Below are 14,962 nucleotides of genomic sequence, written 5' to 3'. Positions count from 1 at the left end.
CGAGGGTGGCCCCTGTCGCCCTGAATCCCCACCCTGACCTGAGCGGAGCCCACCTGTCCCCTCCCTCGTTCCGGACTCCGATGGCTTCTCGGTGAAGCTGGGGGTGTGCGCTGAGCGCCCTCCATTTGGCTCTTGGTCTTGCTCATCCTTCCGACCCGGGCTCTCCCCCTTTCAGGCTCTCCCCTGCCGTGAGAACCTGCACCGCTTGGCCCCGGGGCCCCCACGGAAGTGGGCAGCTCCTGGATCTCCCTGCGGGCACAGAAGGCAGGGAGGGGCGCCGCTTCCTTTTCGGTGACCCTTTAGAAGAGACGCCTTCTAGCGCTTTGCCAGGAATCCGAGGCCGCCTGCTAAGTGGCGAGTGGCCAGATTCTATTATCTTCACGTCGGGGCCCAATCTGTAGGGTCTGCCCCCCTTTCGCGGGCCCCGAGAGTGCTTTGATAGTCAAGGCCGCCACATCTTCTGGGACCGGGGAGACAGCTCCTCTGGGCCAGCTGGAGGGTTTCTTTTTTGGCTTCTTTTAAGCACTTCCTCAGTGTATCCCCGTCTTCCCTGGCCTCTAGCTCGCTCTCTTGGCCAGGCCAAGCCCATCCCTGCGTTGCCCATTCCTGGAGGCCTGGTTCCTTCTCACTGAGCACCCCTCATCTGCTGCCTGTTTCCCAAGAGGCAGGAGAACGCAGGCTTCCCCAGCAGCCCTCTGGGGCCCCCATGGGTGCCTTGTGTCCATTTACGTGGCTCCGAGCCCTGTCCCTGGCCCCCCGGATCTGCTCTTCGTTTCTCTCGGAGCAATGACATTGCCCAGGGGATGGGGTTCCCTTCTTCCCCCTCCCCCACGGAGCCAAGGTCCTTTGCTGTGGCAGAGACAGGAGAAGCAAGGCCGAGAGCTGAGTATTCCAGCCTTGTCCCGGAACAACCCTTCCAGGCATCCTCGTGTCCTCCCTCCGTGGAGGTGCTTTTAGCCTTTGTGCCAGCTCCAAGCTGGAGCCTGGCCCCTCGGGCAGGGCATTCGCCTTCTGCGCAGTGCTGACTTGCAGACCCCAGATCTCCCAGGGTCTCTGGAAGAAGAGAAGCGCGGCCATTTCTGCCTCTGCTTCCTGGAATGGACTCCCGCGAGCACCCTTCCCAGGCGGATCCCTTGCCGGACGTAGAGCCTGAAGGCCTGCCTGCCTTTTCTCTGCGTCTTTGCCGAGCGATTCCCCCCACCCTGGGCCGTGTCCTTCGGATTTCAGTCAGCAGCACCTGCTCGATGCTCAGCAGTTAAGCAAGTCCCGGTTTCTGGTGGGCTCTTTGGGTTTTCCATCATCTGGTTTCCACGTCCGCTTCCGGAGAACTTTCTTGCGCCCACGAGGAACAAGGACAAAAGTTCCCCCGATCTGAAGCAGGCAGAGCGGATTGTGACCTGCCCGTGGACGCAAGGAGCAGGGAGAGAGGAGGGAGCCCTTCTCCAGGCTCCCAGCACTCGGCCACAGTACACGTGGGTCTGGACTCTGCCGCCTTCCCACTTGGTCACTCGTGCTAGGGTTCTCGGTGTTCTCCAGCTGTCTGTCTGCTCTTTCTTATGGCCAGGCTTCTTCCATCTGATGGTGGGCCCCATTGGGGTAAAGGGATGTGAAGGGCAGAAGCAGCAACTTTGGAATGGACCTTGGGAGCAATGCAAAGTCCAGAGAAACCTCAAGGTGGCAGCAACTCGGTCCAGGTCAGCCTCCTCCCTCCCTGCTGCAGAGCTGCTTTGTCTTGAGAGCAGCACCACCTGGGACTGGACCGATCCAGACCTCACACAGTGAGCTTCAGGGTTACTAGAGAAAGGGAGGAAAGGATTGCCCAGGCCCAGCCCTACAAATGGGCCTGGCTCGCCTTTGTGATTTCAGTTCGAAGCTTCTCTGTCCAGAAGATGTGAGCACAGGGAAGAACGTGGCCGCTCTGGTTCCAGGTGCACGTTGTACCCAGCTGTGCATGTTGCCTCAGTGAATGCCTCTGCAGAAAACCAATTAAAATGGCTTGCTGATTGTGACTAGGAAACACACCAGTGGGGGCTCCTGGCTGATGCCTCTCGAAGCAGGAGCAGAGAACAGGAGTTAGTGGTCCATCGTCTCTGGGCAAATGTCCATTTGGGCTAGTGACTACATGGGGTGGCTACTCAAAAGTGAAACGGTGGCCCCCTTCCCATTCTAGAGGTGTGTGTGCGCACGAAAGGAACACAAGACATTTCAACTGTGAGGAAGCCCTGACGCCTGGCGCTGGGGAGGATTGCCAGGCGAACAAGGGATTTGGGGGCGGCAGGGAGGAAATCGTGTATGCTGGGCATCGGGCCAGCCAGGGTAGAACTGCGATGGCGTTTATGAGAAACTACTGGTGACCAGCGAATTGGGCCTTGGAGGGCTCTCTGACCAGAGCTGCCATCTTGGAAAGGTGGGGAAGGGTCTGGAGCATTTTAGACTTAACGTCCAATTCCAGATGCCCTAGCCCTACCCTGGGCCATGTGATGGCAGCGTCTATACTGGGGGGGGGGGGGGGGGGACTAGGATAAACTTAGTGTAGAGATTCATGGCTCCCAAAGGAGCCAGCAAAGCAACTCGGCCCTGTCTTTGGGGAGCTTGTTGAGCACCACACAAAAGGGAGAAATGAATAAGCAGTAACCAGGAAATGTGAGTTACCTTCTTGGTTACACAAGTTCCAACCTGGAGCCCCATTTCCTCTGGCCTTTGCAGAAGCCCGTCCCATACTTGGAAGGGCTGCGGGTGCCTGTTTTTGTACCAACTATCCTTAGTGTCATAATGGTAGTGAAAGCCCCTCTCTAAAAGGGGCCTAAGGCTGACTAAGTCAATTCCCAGCTGGTAATCTTGAAGGAAAGCGCACTAGTGGGGGCTCAAGCCAATTTGAGAAAGCCATGGCACGATAGCTCAGTGGCGTTGACGAGAAGCGGGGGGCGCGTACCTGATTATCAGTGCAATGGGAGTCAGGCGAAGACTTTCCAGAGCGAATGCGGGTTAAGCTACACTGACCTATCCTTTTTGTGTTTTTCATGGTGCCATGATTCATGTTTTCTCCCTTCCCCCTCCCATAGTTGACAAGCAATTCCACTGTTATACACACGTATATTATCATTCGAACCCATCTAATGCCAAAACCCTAAATCACATGCCCCTATATACCAGTGATGGATCACATGTTTTCTTCTCTGGGTGTGGTTAGCATCTTTCTCCCAAGTCCTTCAGGATAGTCCTGGGTCACTGCACAGCTGCTAGTAGAGAAGTCAGTTACATTCAATCATGCTACAATGTATCCATCTCTGTGTAGAACATTTTCCTGGTTCTGCTCCTTTCACTCCACATCTGTTCATGAAGTTCTTTCCAGCTCTTATAGAAATCAAGCAATTTGCCCGTCGTTATTGTACAATAGTATTCCACCACCAACAGATACTACAATTTGTTCAGCCACGCCCCAATTGAAGGGCATCCCCTCATTTTCCAACAGCACAGCTATGAATATTTTTGTGCAAATAGGTCCTTGCCCAGGCTTTTCTGTTTTAATCTCTTTGAGATATAAACCCAGTAGTGGTATTGCTGGATCAAAGCAGCCTATTCTTTTAAAGCCCTTTGGGCATGATTTCAAATTGTTCTCCAGAACGGTTGGATTAATTCGCAACTCCACCAACAATGCGTTAGTGTCTCAACTTTGCCACATCCTGTCCAACATTGATTATTTCCCTTTCCTGTCATGATTGGTCACTCTGCTAAGTGTAAGGTGGTACCTCAGAGTTGTTTCGATCTACATTTCTCTCATCAGGAGGGACTTGGAACATTTTTTCCTATGATTATTGATAGTTTTGATTTTTCATCCCAAAACTGCCTATTTATATCCCTTGGCCATTTGTTACGGGAATGATTTGATTTCTTACAAATTTGTCTTAGTTTTTTGTATTTTTGAGAAATTAGACCTTTGTCAGAGAATTTTGTTATGAAAAATTTCCCCAATTTGTTGCTTCCCTTCTAATTTTGGTTGCATTGGTTTTGTTTGTACAAACCCTTTTTAATTTAATCAAAATTATCCATTTAGATCTTATAATGTTCTCAATCTCTTGCTTGGTCTTAAATTCTTTCCTTTCCTATAGATCTGACAGGTAAACTAGTCTATCTTCACTTACTTATAATTTCCCTCTTTATATTTGTCACTTAAGCCATTTTGAATTCATCTTGGTATAGAGTGTGAGATGTTGATCTAAACCTAATTTTTCCTAAACTTTTCAAATTTTCCCAGCAGTTTTTGTCAAATAGTGGGTTCCTGTCCCAAAAGCTGGGCTCTTTAGGCTTATTGTACACTATCTTGCTGAGGTAATTTGCCCCACATCTATTACATTGATCTACCCTTCTCTATCTCTTAGCCAGTGCCATATTGTTTTGACGATCTCTGCTTTATAGTAAGATCTGGTCCCATTTTTTTCCATGAGTTCCCTTGATGTTCCTGATCTTTTGTTTTCCCAATAAACTTGCTATGATTTTTTCTAATTCTGTAAAAAAGTTTTTTGCTAGTTTTATAGGTATGGCATTGAATAAGTAGATTAATTTAGGTAGGATGGTCATTTTTGTTATATTAGCTCGTTCTACCCATGAACAATGAATGTGTTTCCAATTGTTCAGATCTAGTTTTAGTTGTGTGAAAAGTGTTTTGTAGTTGTGTTCATATAGTTCCTGTGTTTGTCTCAGGAGATAGATTCCTAAGTATTTTATATTGTCTTGGGTGATTTTGAATGAAATTTCTCTTTCTAGTTCTTGCTGCTGAGCTGTGTTGGAGATATATAGAAAAGCTGATGATTTAGGTGGGTTTATTTTGTATCCTGCAACTTTGCTAGAGTTGTTGATCATTTCAATAAGCTTTTTGGTTGAATCTCTAGGATTCTTTAAGTAGACCATCATGTCATCCGCAAAGAGTGATAATTTGGTCTCCTCCTTGCCTATTTTAATGCCTTCAATTTCTTTACTTCTCTAATTGCTACTGCTAGTGTTTCTAGTACAATATTAAATAGTAGAGGTGATAATGGGCATCCTTGCTTCACTCCTGATCTTATTGGGAAGGCTTCTAACTTTTCCCCATTGCAGGTGATACTTGCTGATGACTGTAAATAAATACTGCTGCAAAATTGTCAGTTTAACCATGCAGGAAACCACAGTTGTCACTCAAAAGTAAGGAAAGGAGATTTATTACAATACCATGCATGCGGGGACCCAGCCAGGATCATTCCTCTAAGGGGCTGGGCCCCCAGTTTTGGGGCTCTTACTGTTTTATACATGATACATACATGATGGCTTCCATGGGTTACATGATACATACACAGTTGGGTTTCTATAGGTTATGAACACAAACATGACAGGCAAGTACAGTTATCAGAAATAGGCAGGGACAGACATCCATGATGGATTTGTTGGGTCACAACATGGGGAGTAGAGGCTGCCAGGTCCTGTGTGATCCTGCCTGGGGCTTCATGATATCTGAATTGTTTCTTTCTAGCTGTATGTAATATTTTCTCCTTGGTCTGGGAGCTCTTGAACTTGGCTATAATGTTCCTGGGAGTTGTCATTTGGGTATTTAATGTTGGAGGTGGTCTGAGGTTTATTTCAATCTCTATTTTACCCTCTTGTTCAACGATATTAGGGCAGTTTTCTTGGATAATTTCCTATAGCATGTCTAGGCTTTTTTTTTTTAATTTTTTGGTCATGACTTTTGGGTAGTCCAATAATTCTTAAATTGTCTCTCCTGGATATATTTTCCAGGTCAGTTGTTTTTTTTTGGTGAGGTAGTTCATATTTTCTTCTATTCCTTCATTCTTTTGATTTTATTTTAAAGTTTCTTGATGTCTTATGAAGTCATTAGCTTCTAATTGACCAATTCTGATTTTTAAAGACTGAATTTCTTCCATGACCTTTTGATACTCCTTTTTCTTTTGATCTATTCTTTTCAGGGAATTCTTTTCATCTTTAACCTTTTTTGGTCATTTTCCAATTAATCAATTCTGGTTTTTTAAGGCATTATTTTCTTGTTTTCAAATAAATAATTGTCCTCCATTTCTTGATGACCTAGTTTGCTTTTTTTTTTTTTAAACCCTTACCTTCTGTCTTGGAGTCAATGCTGTGTATTGGCTCCAAGGCAGAAGAGTAGTAAGGGCTAGGCAATGGGGGTTAAGTGACTTGCCCAGGGTCACACAGCTGGGAAGTGTCTGAGGCCAGATTTGAACCTAGGACCTCCCGTCTCTAGGCCTGGCTCTCAATTCACTGAGCTACCCAGCTGCCCCCCCCCCCCAGTTTGCTTTTTAAGCTGTTTTTCTCCTTTTCACAATTTTCTTCAACCTGTCTTATTTGATTTTTGAATTCTTGTGTGAACTCTTCCAGAGCCTGAGTCTAATTCCCTGGATTTTTTGAGGTTTTGCTTGATGTTTTTGGTCCCATCCTCCTCTGTTGGTTCTGTTCTTTGTTCTTTTTCTCCAAAGAAGATTTCAATCATAACTTCCTTTTTCCCCCCTCTGTTGTTTACTCATATTTACATGGTTGGATCCATTTACAACTCCACCAGCAATGCATTAGTGTCCCCCCTTTGCCACATTCCCTCCAGCATTCATTACTTTCCATAGCTGTCATGTTAGCCAATCTGCTAGGTGTGAGGTGATACCTCAGAGTTGTTTTGATTTGCATCTCTCTGATTATAAGAGATTTAGAACACTTCTTCATGTGCTTATTGATAGTTTTGAGTTCTTTGGCTGAGAACTGCCTGCTCATGTCCCTTGCCCATTTATCAATTGGAGAATGGCTTGATTTTTTGTACAATTGATTTAGCTCTTTGTAAATTTGAGTTGAAAGCACTTTTTAAAGGTTGGTATGGAAGGATATTGGGAGAGGTTTTAGCTTCTGCTACTGTATGTCACCATCTGGACTCTGCCTCCTCCATGAGCTATCCTTGATGAAAGTGGGGGTCTCTTGGTGATTGCTGCTTCCCTTTATGAATATTCACTAGCCATTCCTCTTTTTTACATGTTTTAGAAAATGGCAAGAAATTAGTCCAAGTGACCAGCCCAGGGTTTGCAGGCCAGTGGTTGGGGCTGTCTTAATCTTGCCACGTGTACGATCCCACCCAATTGCCCCAGAACCTCAGAGTGAGTGATCCTATCACCTTTGAGATAGCACCTTGCATTTTGGGATGACTGTCAAAAGTCCAAGTGTGCCCCTCTACCTGGCACTCATTGCTCCTGGTTTTGCTTGCTGAAACAAGGCCCTCAGTTACTTGAAATCACCCATCCTGTCCTCTCTCAGATTTCTTTCCTCTAGACTCGGTGTCCCTGGTGCCTTCTCCTGACCCTTTTCTTCTCTCTTATCTTTTGGGTCACCATCTTCTGGCTGTTCTCAGCTTTATGTCCTTCCTGAATTCTGGAGCCCAGTATTGCCTGCCATTCTCCGGATGTAGACTGACCAGGGTCTAGTCTGGAGGGATGGGCACCACCCTTATTCTGGGCTCAGGAGAACCCCAGACTACATTCACTTTGGGGGGCTGGCAAAGCCTGCTGTTGACTGGCCCATGAACCCCCCTCCCCATCATTTTCCTGTATACCCTTTTGATCTTACTCATGGGACATGGATATTTGGGTCCTGTTTGTAGAACTTTGCATTGACTCCCCCGAAGGTGTCGTCTTCTCAGAGGGCTCAGTTTTTCTAGCTTCCCTTTGGACACTGATTCCCTGTTGAATCTCCCTCTTGGTCTTGGGTCCAAGTTCTCTCCCTTTTCCTTTATGGAGAGCTGATCACATTCTGCTTCTTGAGTTGGTCCACATTTGTCCTCCCCAAACTGGCTCTCCAGCTCCAGAGATCAGAAGTAGAATCTGATCTGGTCCTTTCCTTCTTTCCTTCCTTCCTTCCTTCCTTCCTTCCTTCCTTCCTTCCTTCCTTCCTTCCTTCCTTCCTTCCTTCCTTCCTTCCTTCCTTCCTTCCTTCCTTCCTTCCTTCCTTCCTTCCTTCCTCCCTTCCTTCCTTCCTTCCTTCCTCCCTCCCTCCCTCCCTCCCTTCCTTCCTTCCTTCCTTCCTTCCTTCCTTCCCTCCTTCCTTCCCTCCCTCCTTCCTTCCCTACTTCCTTCCTTCCTTCCTTCCTCCCTCCCTCCCTCCCTTCCTTCCTTCCTTCCTCCCTTCCTTCCTGCCTTCCTTCCTTCCTTCCTTCCTTCCTTCCTTCCTTCCTTCCTTCCTTCCTTCCTTCCTTCCTTCCTTCCCTCCCTCCCTCCCTCCCTCCCTCCCTCCCTCCCTCCCTCCCTCCCTCCCTCCCTCCCTCCCTCCCTCCCTCCCTTCCTTCCTTCCTTCCTTCCTTCCTTCCTTCCTTCCTTCCCTCCCTCCCTCCCTCCCTCCCTCCCTCCCTCCCTCCCTCCCTCCCTCTCTCTTTCCTTCCTTCCTTCCTCCCTCCCTCCCTCCCTCCCTTCCTTCCTTCCTCCCTTTTCCCGAAAAGCCTCCAGATCTTCTCTTCTTTGGATCCAGTTTGAGGCCTTCACACCACCCTGGCAGCTGGTGACACTGTCCGGTTCCCGGTAGACAGAGCCCTCATGGGCTTTGTTAATGAAGTAAGAAGTGGCAAAGGAAATGATCTTTGGGGGCCTTCTTCCGCCCCAGTGCGACACATGCCCATCGCTGCTGTGGAAAGAGATTTGGGCCTCTGGGCCAGACATGGCGCTCTTTGGCCCTTCCCTCGTTTCCCAGTGCCACCCAGTGAGCATCTTTTTCCTCAGCCTGGGCACAGCTGTTGGAAAGTGCAGCTCCGTATCTGGTATCTGTTCCTGGTTCTGGTGCAGAATAGGGCTGCCTTGACTTTGGCCTTCAGTCTCTGCCCACGGGCCTCTTCTTCTGGCAGTCTGAGCCCAGCGCTGAGTGGCTCCTGATGCTCACTGGGCTACCTTTGTTCTGACAGTCCAGAGGACCAGGTTTGTTGCCTTCAGGGTCGTTCGTCATCTGGCCTGACCGCACAAGGCATCCGTGTTGTTCAGTCCGTGCCGGGGTCTGTGGGACTGTGTCCAAGATCTGCTCCAGGCTTTGCTCTGGTCACTGCCAGCCTCTGGAGAGCCTTCCTGGGTGCTAAAGTTGTAGGAACCCTCTTCCTGCCATCTGCAGGGTGGCTTCCGGGTGGGCTGGCCCCTGGGAGCTTTCTCTGTTCCTCCTCCTTTTCTTGGGGCCTCCCCTGCTAGTGCTTTCACAAGGTCCCAGAGGGTTTCTTTGGTGAACTCTTAGTCTGGAGTCCAGAGCAGGTTGGGGCCTGCTTCCCCCTGCCAGCCTCAGATACTGGGGTGGCCCAGGCTTCCCTACTCAGCAGAGAAGTAGGGCAGTAATCGTTCTCTGGGAGCCCTTTTCTTTGCTATCTCTGGGAACTTTAGGCTGTGCTAGGGCTTCTGGCCATTAAAATCTTGTATTAGTCATTTCTCCTGTTCAGCCTTGCCCTCCTAAGGCATAATCAGGAAGTAGCCACCATGCCCCCCCCCCCAAGAGGCCTGACCAGAATTAAGGTGCCTACAGTTGTTCTGGGGCATCCACTATCTCAGCAAAATCCACAGCAGGTCAGTGTGTCACAAGCACTGGGACACAAAGGAAGGAGGGTCAGAATCAGGGAGGAGGTAGTGTCCTTGAGAAGTCCTGAGTTCAAATCCTACCTCAGCCATTTAGAAGTCATATGGCCCTAGGCAAATCACTCTTTGTGCCTCAGCTCCCTCTTCTGTAAAATGACACTTCTAATAACACCAGCCTCCCGGGGCAGTTGTGAAGACCAAACAAGGTAATATTTGTTGTTTTTTTTATCATATCTTTTCTGAAATCATAATATCTGAATTGTCTTCCTTCCTCTTCCCAGAAGTGGTAAGCAATTTGTTATTGGGTTTTTTCATTTTTTTATTTAAAATATTTTTCCATGGTTACATGATTCATGATTCCCTCCTTAGCTTTCTCCTCCCCCCTCCCAAAGCCAACAAGCAGTTCCACTGGGTTATACATATATCATTGTTCAAAGCCCGTTTCTGTGTTACTCGTATTTGCAGCGGAGCAATTCTTTAACATTAATACCCTAATCACATCCCTATCGCACTACGTGGTTGATCATATATTTTTCTAATGCATTTCTGTCTCCACAGTTCTTTCTCCGGATATGGATAGCTATTTCTCCCAAGACCCTTGGGATTGTCCTGGGTCATTGCATTTTTTATTAGTCAGTTACATTGGATCATGCTACAATGTGTCAGTCTCTGTGTAGGATGTTCTCCTGGTTCTGCTCCTCTCACTCTGCATCACTTCCTGGAGGTCGTCCCAGTTCACATGGAATCCCTCCAGTTCATTATTCCTTAGAGCACAATAGTATTCCATCCCCATCAGATACCACATTTTGTTTAGCCATTCCCCAATGGAGGGACACCCTTCATTCTTCTTCAAATTTTTTGCCACCACAAAGAGTGCAGCTGTGAATATTTTTGTAGGAGTCTTTTTCCTTATTATGTCTTTGGGCTACAAACCAACAGTGGCATGGCTGGATCAGAGGGCAGGCAGTCATTTAAAGCCCTTTGGGCATAAGTGGTAAGCAGGTTGAACTGGGTTATACATATAGGATCATGCAGAACATATTTCCATATTAGCCACATTGTAAGAGAATACACCCTGAAAATCCAAACCCGGAGGAAAGCATACAAATGTAATAAAGTGAAAAACAGTCAGTTTCAATCTGCATTCAGACACCATCAGCTCTTTCTCTGAAGGAGGGGAATATAGTATTTGTCCTAAATCCTTCTGGATTGTCTTGGATCATTGCATTGGGACCTTAGGCTATCATAGTTGATCATTCCCCAATGTTGCTGTTACTGGGTACAATGTTTTCCTGGTTCTGCTTATTTCACTTTGCATCTTTCCAGCTCTTTCCAAAAGCATCATCTTCTTCATCATTCCTTACAGCACAACTGTATTCCATCCCATCCCCATTATCATATACCACAACTTGTTCAGCCATCCCCCAATTGATGGGCATTCCCTCATTTTCCAGCTCTTTGCCATCCCAAAAAGGGCTGTTAGAAAAGACAAATGGGTCCTCTCTCTCTCTCCCTCTCCCTCCCTCCCTCCCTCTCTCTCTCTCTCCCTCCCTACCTCCCTCTCTCTCTCTCTCTCCCTCCCTCTCTCTCTCTCTCTCTCTCTCTCTCTCTCTCTCCCTCCCTCCCTCTCTCTCCCTCTCTCTGACTCTGTCTCTCTCTCTCTCTCTCTCTGTCTCTCTCTCTCTCTCCTTTTTGGGATATAGCCCTAGTAATGGTATTACTAATGACAATATTTGTAAGCAAACCTTAAAGCAATATGGAAATACTAGATTATTACTGTTGTTGAAACTTCATCTAATCCGTAAAATTTCCAGTGGAAAGAAACCTTTTGAATATCAATGACAGACTTAAAAATAGGAATTCTGGGGTTCCTCCAAGGCTCTATATTGGGCTATTGTCACCCTCTATCACTTGGCCATCTCATCAACTCCAGTGGTTTCAATAATCATCTCTATAGGCAGCTGGTGGTGAAGCAGAAAGGTGCTGGGCTTGGAGTCTAGAAGACCTGGGTTTGCTGTGTGACCCTGGGCAAATCACTGAATCTCTTTTGCCTCAGTTTCTTCAACTGCAAAGTGAGGATAATAATAGCACCTCCCTGTCAGGGTAGTTGTAAGGATCAAGCATGAGATGTGCAAGAAGTCCTTAGTGCAGCGCCTGGCATACCAGGCATGCCGATAAATTCTTATTTCATTCTTTCCCCTTCTTCCCCCTGACACAGATGACTCAGATGTACTTGTACAGCCCTAGCCTTCCTTTTGACCTCCTCTTCCCTCTCTAACTTGCCCACTGAACATCTTGATGTCCTATAGACATCTTAAACTCACCACGTCCCAAACTGAACTCATCTTTCTCCTCAAAGCCTTCCCTCGGTCTACCTTCTTATACTGCTTATTACTAACCCCCCCCCCCCCCAAGCACCTTCCTGGTCACACACTGGTGTCATCCTGTACTTCTCATTGTCTGCCACCCTCTATATCCAAAATGGTTCTAAGGCCTGTCAATTTCACCTCCAGCCTCATTTGTAGATTTCATTTCACCTCTTCAGTAACTCTGGTTGATTTCACCTTATTTACCTATTTATCCTGGCTGGATCTTTCTTGCTTGTACACTGCCAGCCCGTTCTACCTCGTTAGACTAGGAGCTCCTCAGGGCTAGGGACTGGCCTTTCCCTTTCTTTGTATTCCCATTCTGTGCCCCTACTCCTTTAGCACTGTGCCCAGCACTTCCTACAAGCTAATTGGCTGCCCACCAAAGAAAAGCTCCTCAGCGGTCCTGGGGTAGCTTGAGCAATCTGGGGATGAGCAGGTGTAGTGAACAGGGACTTCCTGAAGGTTCTGCCCTCAGGGCCATTTCTGTCCTTAAAGGCATCAGTCAGGTAAAGGCCATTTGCTCCTGGGCCGCACCCTCCTCTGGCCCTGCCCCGCCCCGGGGTGGCTGCTACTTTGTATTCAAGGGCACCACTTCTGATACAAGCCCCCTCTGCTGGGTTTCCCTTTAACCTCTCTCAGCCTCGGCACTTCTGAAGACATAGTAAGAAGTTACCAAAATCCCGCTCCCCGCACGCCTCACATCCGTGGGAAGGGTGAGCCCCAGACTTAAAGCAAGCGTGGGAGACGCGTAGTTAAGGCCACTCACAAGGAGATGGCCCTGGGTGGGCTCAGGGGCTGCTGGCCGCCCCCTTCATCAGCAAGGATCTGCTGCCTGCCGTTTGGCTCCCTCTTGGGCACGCACGGGACTTGCTGGCTCCTAGGCCGAGGAACGCCGGTGCCAGGGGCTGCGTTGGGCACTTCCTGGGAGAGTGGCTTCCACCTGATGGGGCAGGAGAGAGAATCCCTTGGGGCCTTCCCTGGCTGCTGGCTCCTGGCTGAGCTGTCGAGAGCCCTAGAGACGGCTCTCAGCCAACCAGTGGCCACAGATAAAGGTCTTATTAGCCCAGGTTATGGCTTGCTGGGGTGTGACCGCCTTCTCTGGAGCTTAGAGGAGGGGCTCCCCCTGGTCCTGGGGCGGGGATCAGCCCCTGCCCGGCTGGCCCTTTCTAGACAGTGTGTGCGTGGGGGGCAGTTCCCAGGAGCCGCACACTGACACCGTGACGGCGCAGGCCCTGGCCTGGAGTCACTTTCCCCTGCTCTCTGACTCTCTGGGTGAGCCTTGGCATTGCAGAAGCCCCCCCGGCCCCCCAGACCTGGGCCTCCCCGTCCCCAGGCGTCCGGGAGAGGGTTGCGGGGGAGCTCGCCCGGGGCTGACAGGACTCTTGGGGCAGGTGTGGGGCGAGGGGGTCAGCCCGACGAGGAAGCGCATGGCCAAGGCGCCCCAAAAGGACCTGATCCATTTCTACACCCACCCCGGCTGCGTCACCCTCTTACTGAACCCCGCGGGGGAGGTGAGTGGCAGGGGTTCCGGCGGGAGGGCGGGGGGTTGGCGATGCCCCTCTTCTGGGGGGAGGCGGTGACCAGCGAGTTTCCCAGGTGATGAGCCAATACCAGGCGCCACACTGTGTGACAGAGGCCTCCAAGGCCTTCACTGATTATACGGACATGTCCATCGACTGCTACCCGCTGCGCGAGGCCCCGGACACGAAGCCCCAGGAGGCTGTAGGCCTGAGGACCAAGAGCCACCGGAGGCATCTCCCGGCCCGCAAGAAGCCCAAGATCCCGGGCCCTCCCCCGAGCCTAGAAGGCCAGGCTGGGCCCTACAGGAGCAGGTGGGATGCGCGCCCCCCTCCCCCACTGCAGCCCCACGAGGGCGCCAGCCCTGCCACCTCCACGCGCCCGGAGCCTCACTCGTCTCTGCCCCGACCCAGGCCCCTTCGCGTCATCCCCAGCATCAACGCCAACAGGCCCGGCGGCCCGGCGGAGGCCAGGGAGGCCGCGCTAGGCCGGCAGGACTCGTGTCACGGGGCCATGGTGCCCCTGCCCAGCATTCCAGGTGCTCATTTACCCCTGCCCGCAGCTAGGCCGCTCGCGGGCCGGGGGGGTGCTGACGCCCTGCCGGCCTCTTGTGCCCCCACAGAGCTCTCCCAGCTCCCGGCCATCGGCAAGAAGATCCAGAAGTGCATCTTTGTGAGTGGCCGGGCGCGCCGGGCGGCTGGGGCTTGGGGGGGCGCCGGGCTCGGACCCACGGCCAGCCCCTCCCGCCCTTCCTTCCTCAGAACACAAACCAGTTCCTGCCGCCCCGGATCTGCAGGAAGTACGTGGACGTGGAATGCCCGATGGTGGCCCTGAGCGTGCAGAAGACCGCCGAGAGCCGCTTCGGGCTGAAGCACTTGAACTACCCCCCCATCGCCAAGTAGCTGAGGAGTGCCTGCGAGGGGGGGGCACAGCCATGTTTCCCAATACACAGCCTTGAGCGGCTGAGCAGCCCCCGTCCAGAGGCTCCACGCGCCTGCCAGGGCGCCGGGCCGGGGCGTGGGGGCAGCTGCCGCGTCCCAGGGCCCCAGAGCCCCGGGGGGCGCGCAAGGAAGACACCAGCCACCCGAGCGCTCGGCTGCGTAATTTCTCTATTGACCGGCGATCCCCGAAAATAAACCCCGTTTCTGGCCAGCCGCGACTAGAGTGATTGGCAGCCGGGCCGGGAGCTGGCGCCGGCTCTCCGCGGCCTCCCTTCCCTTTCAGGCCGGCCCTGCCGCCCGCTAGGACTTGGGATTCCTCTGGAGGTGTGTCGGGGGCGTCGGAGGCCCCACTCCGGGCAGGCTGGACAGCCTGTGCAGGGCGGGCCGGCCGGGGGCCGGCAGAGACATCTTCTCGGGGGTCTTGGCTGCCGGGTGGACGACGGGCACCCTTCTCTCGGCCCGGTGTCTGAAGAGGGAGAAGGCCGGCTCCAGGGGGGAGGAGGGTGCGCGGGGGGCCAAAGACAGGGCCCCCACCTGCCTGAGGGCCTTCGGGCTGAGC

The 14,962-nt window shown here is 51.0% G+C and overlaps 2 protein-coding genes across 10 annotated transcripts in view; one reads left to right on the top strand and one right to left on the bottom strand.

Moving 5' to 3' along the window:
• LMNTD2 (lamin tail domain containing 2) overlaps positions 1-14,614 on the top strand; it is a 25,535-nt gene extending 10,921 nt beyond the window's left edge. For 7 of the 8 annotated variants that reach the window (XM_056801048.1, XM_056801047.1, XM_056801052.1 and 4 more), the window contains 4 exons: positions 13,336-13,455; positions 13,541-14,000; positions 14,085-14,134; positions 14,224-14,614. In XM_056801048.1, coding sequence (XP_056657026.1) covers positions 13,336-13,455; positions 13,541-14,000; positions 14,085-14,134; positions 14,224-14,364 — 771 coding nt within the window. In that variant the 3' untranslated portion in view covers positions 14,365-14,614. The remainder of the gene's footprint in view (positions 1-13,335; positions 13,456-13,540; positions 14,001-14,084; positions 14,135-14,223) is intronic. The other variant, XM_056801051.1, reaches the window with a different exon arrangement.
• Positions 14,555-14,962, bottom strand: part of LRRC56 (leucine rich repeat containing 56) — a 53,790-nt gene continuing 53,382 nt past the window's right edge. For both annotated transcript variants that reach the window (XM_056801055.1, XM_056801054.1), the window contains one exon: positions 14,555-14,962. In XM_056801055.1, the coding sequence (XP_056657033.1) occupies positions 14,622-14,962 (341 nt within the window). In that variant the 3' untranslated portion in view covers positions 14,555-14,621.

This window comes from Monodelphis domestica, chromosome 6, assembly GCF_027887165.1.
Source record: "Monodelphis domestica isolate mMonDom1 chromosome 6, mMonDom1.pri, whole genome shotgun sequence".
NCBI classification, from domain to species: domain Eukaryota; kingdom Metazoa; phylum Chordata; class Mammalia; order Didelphimorphia; family Didelphidae; genus Monodelphis; species Monodelphis domestica.
This window is presented reverse-complemented; position numbering and strand designations above follow the sequence as displayed.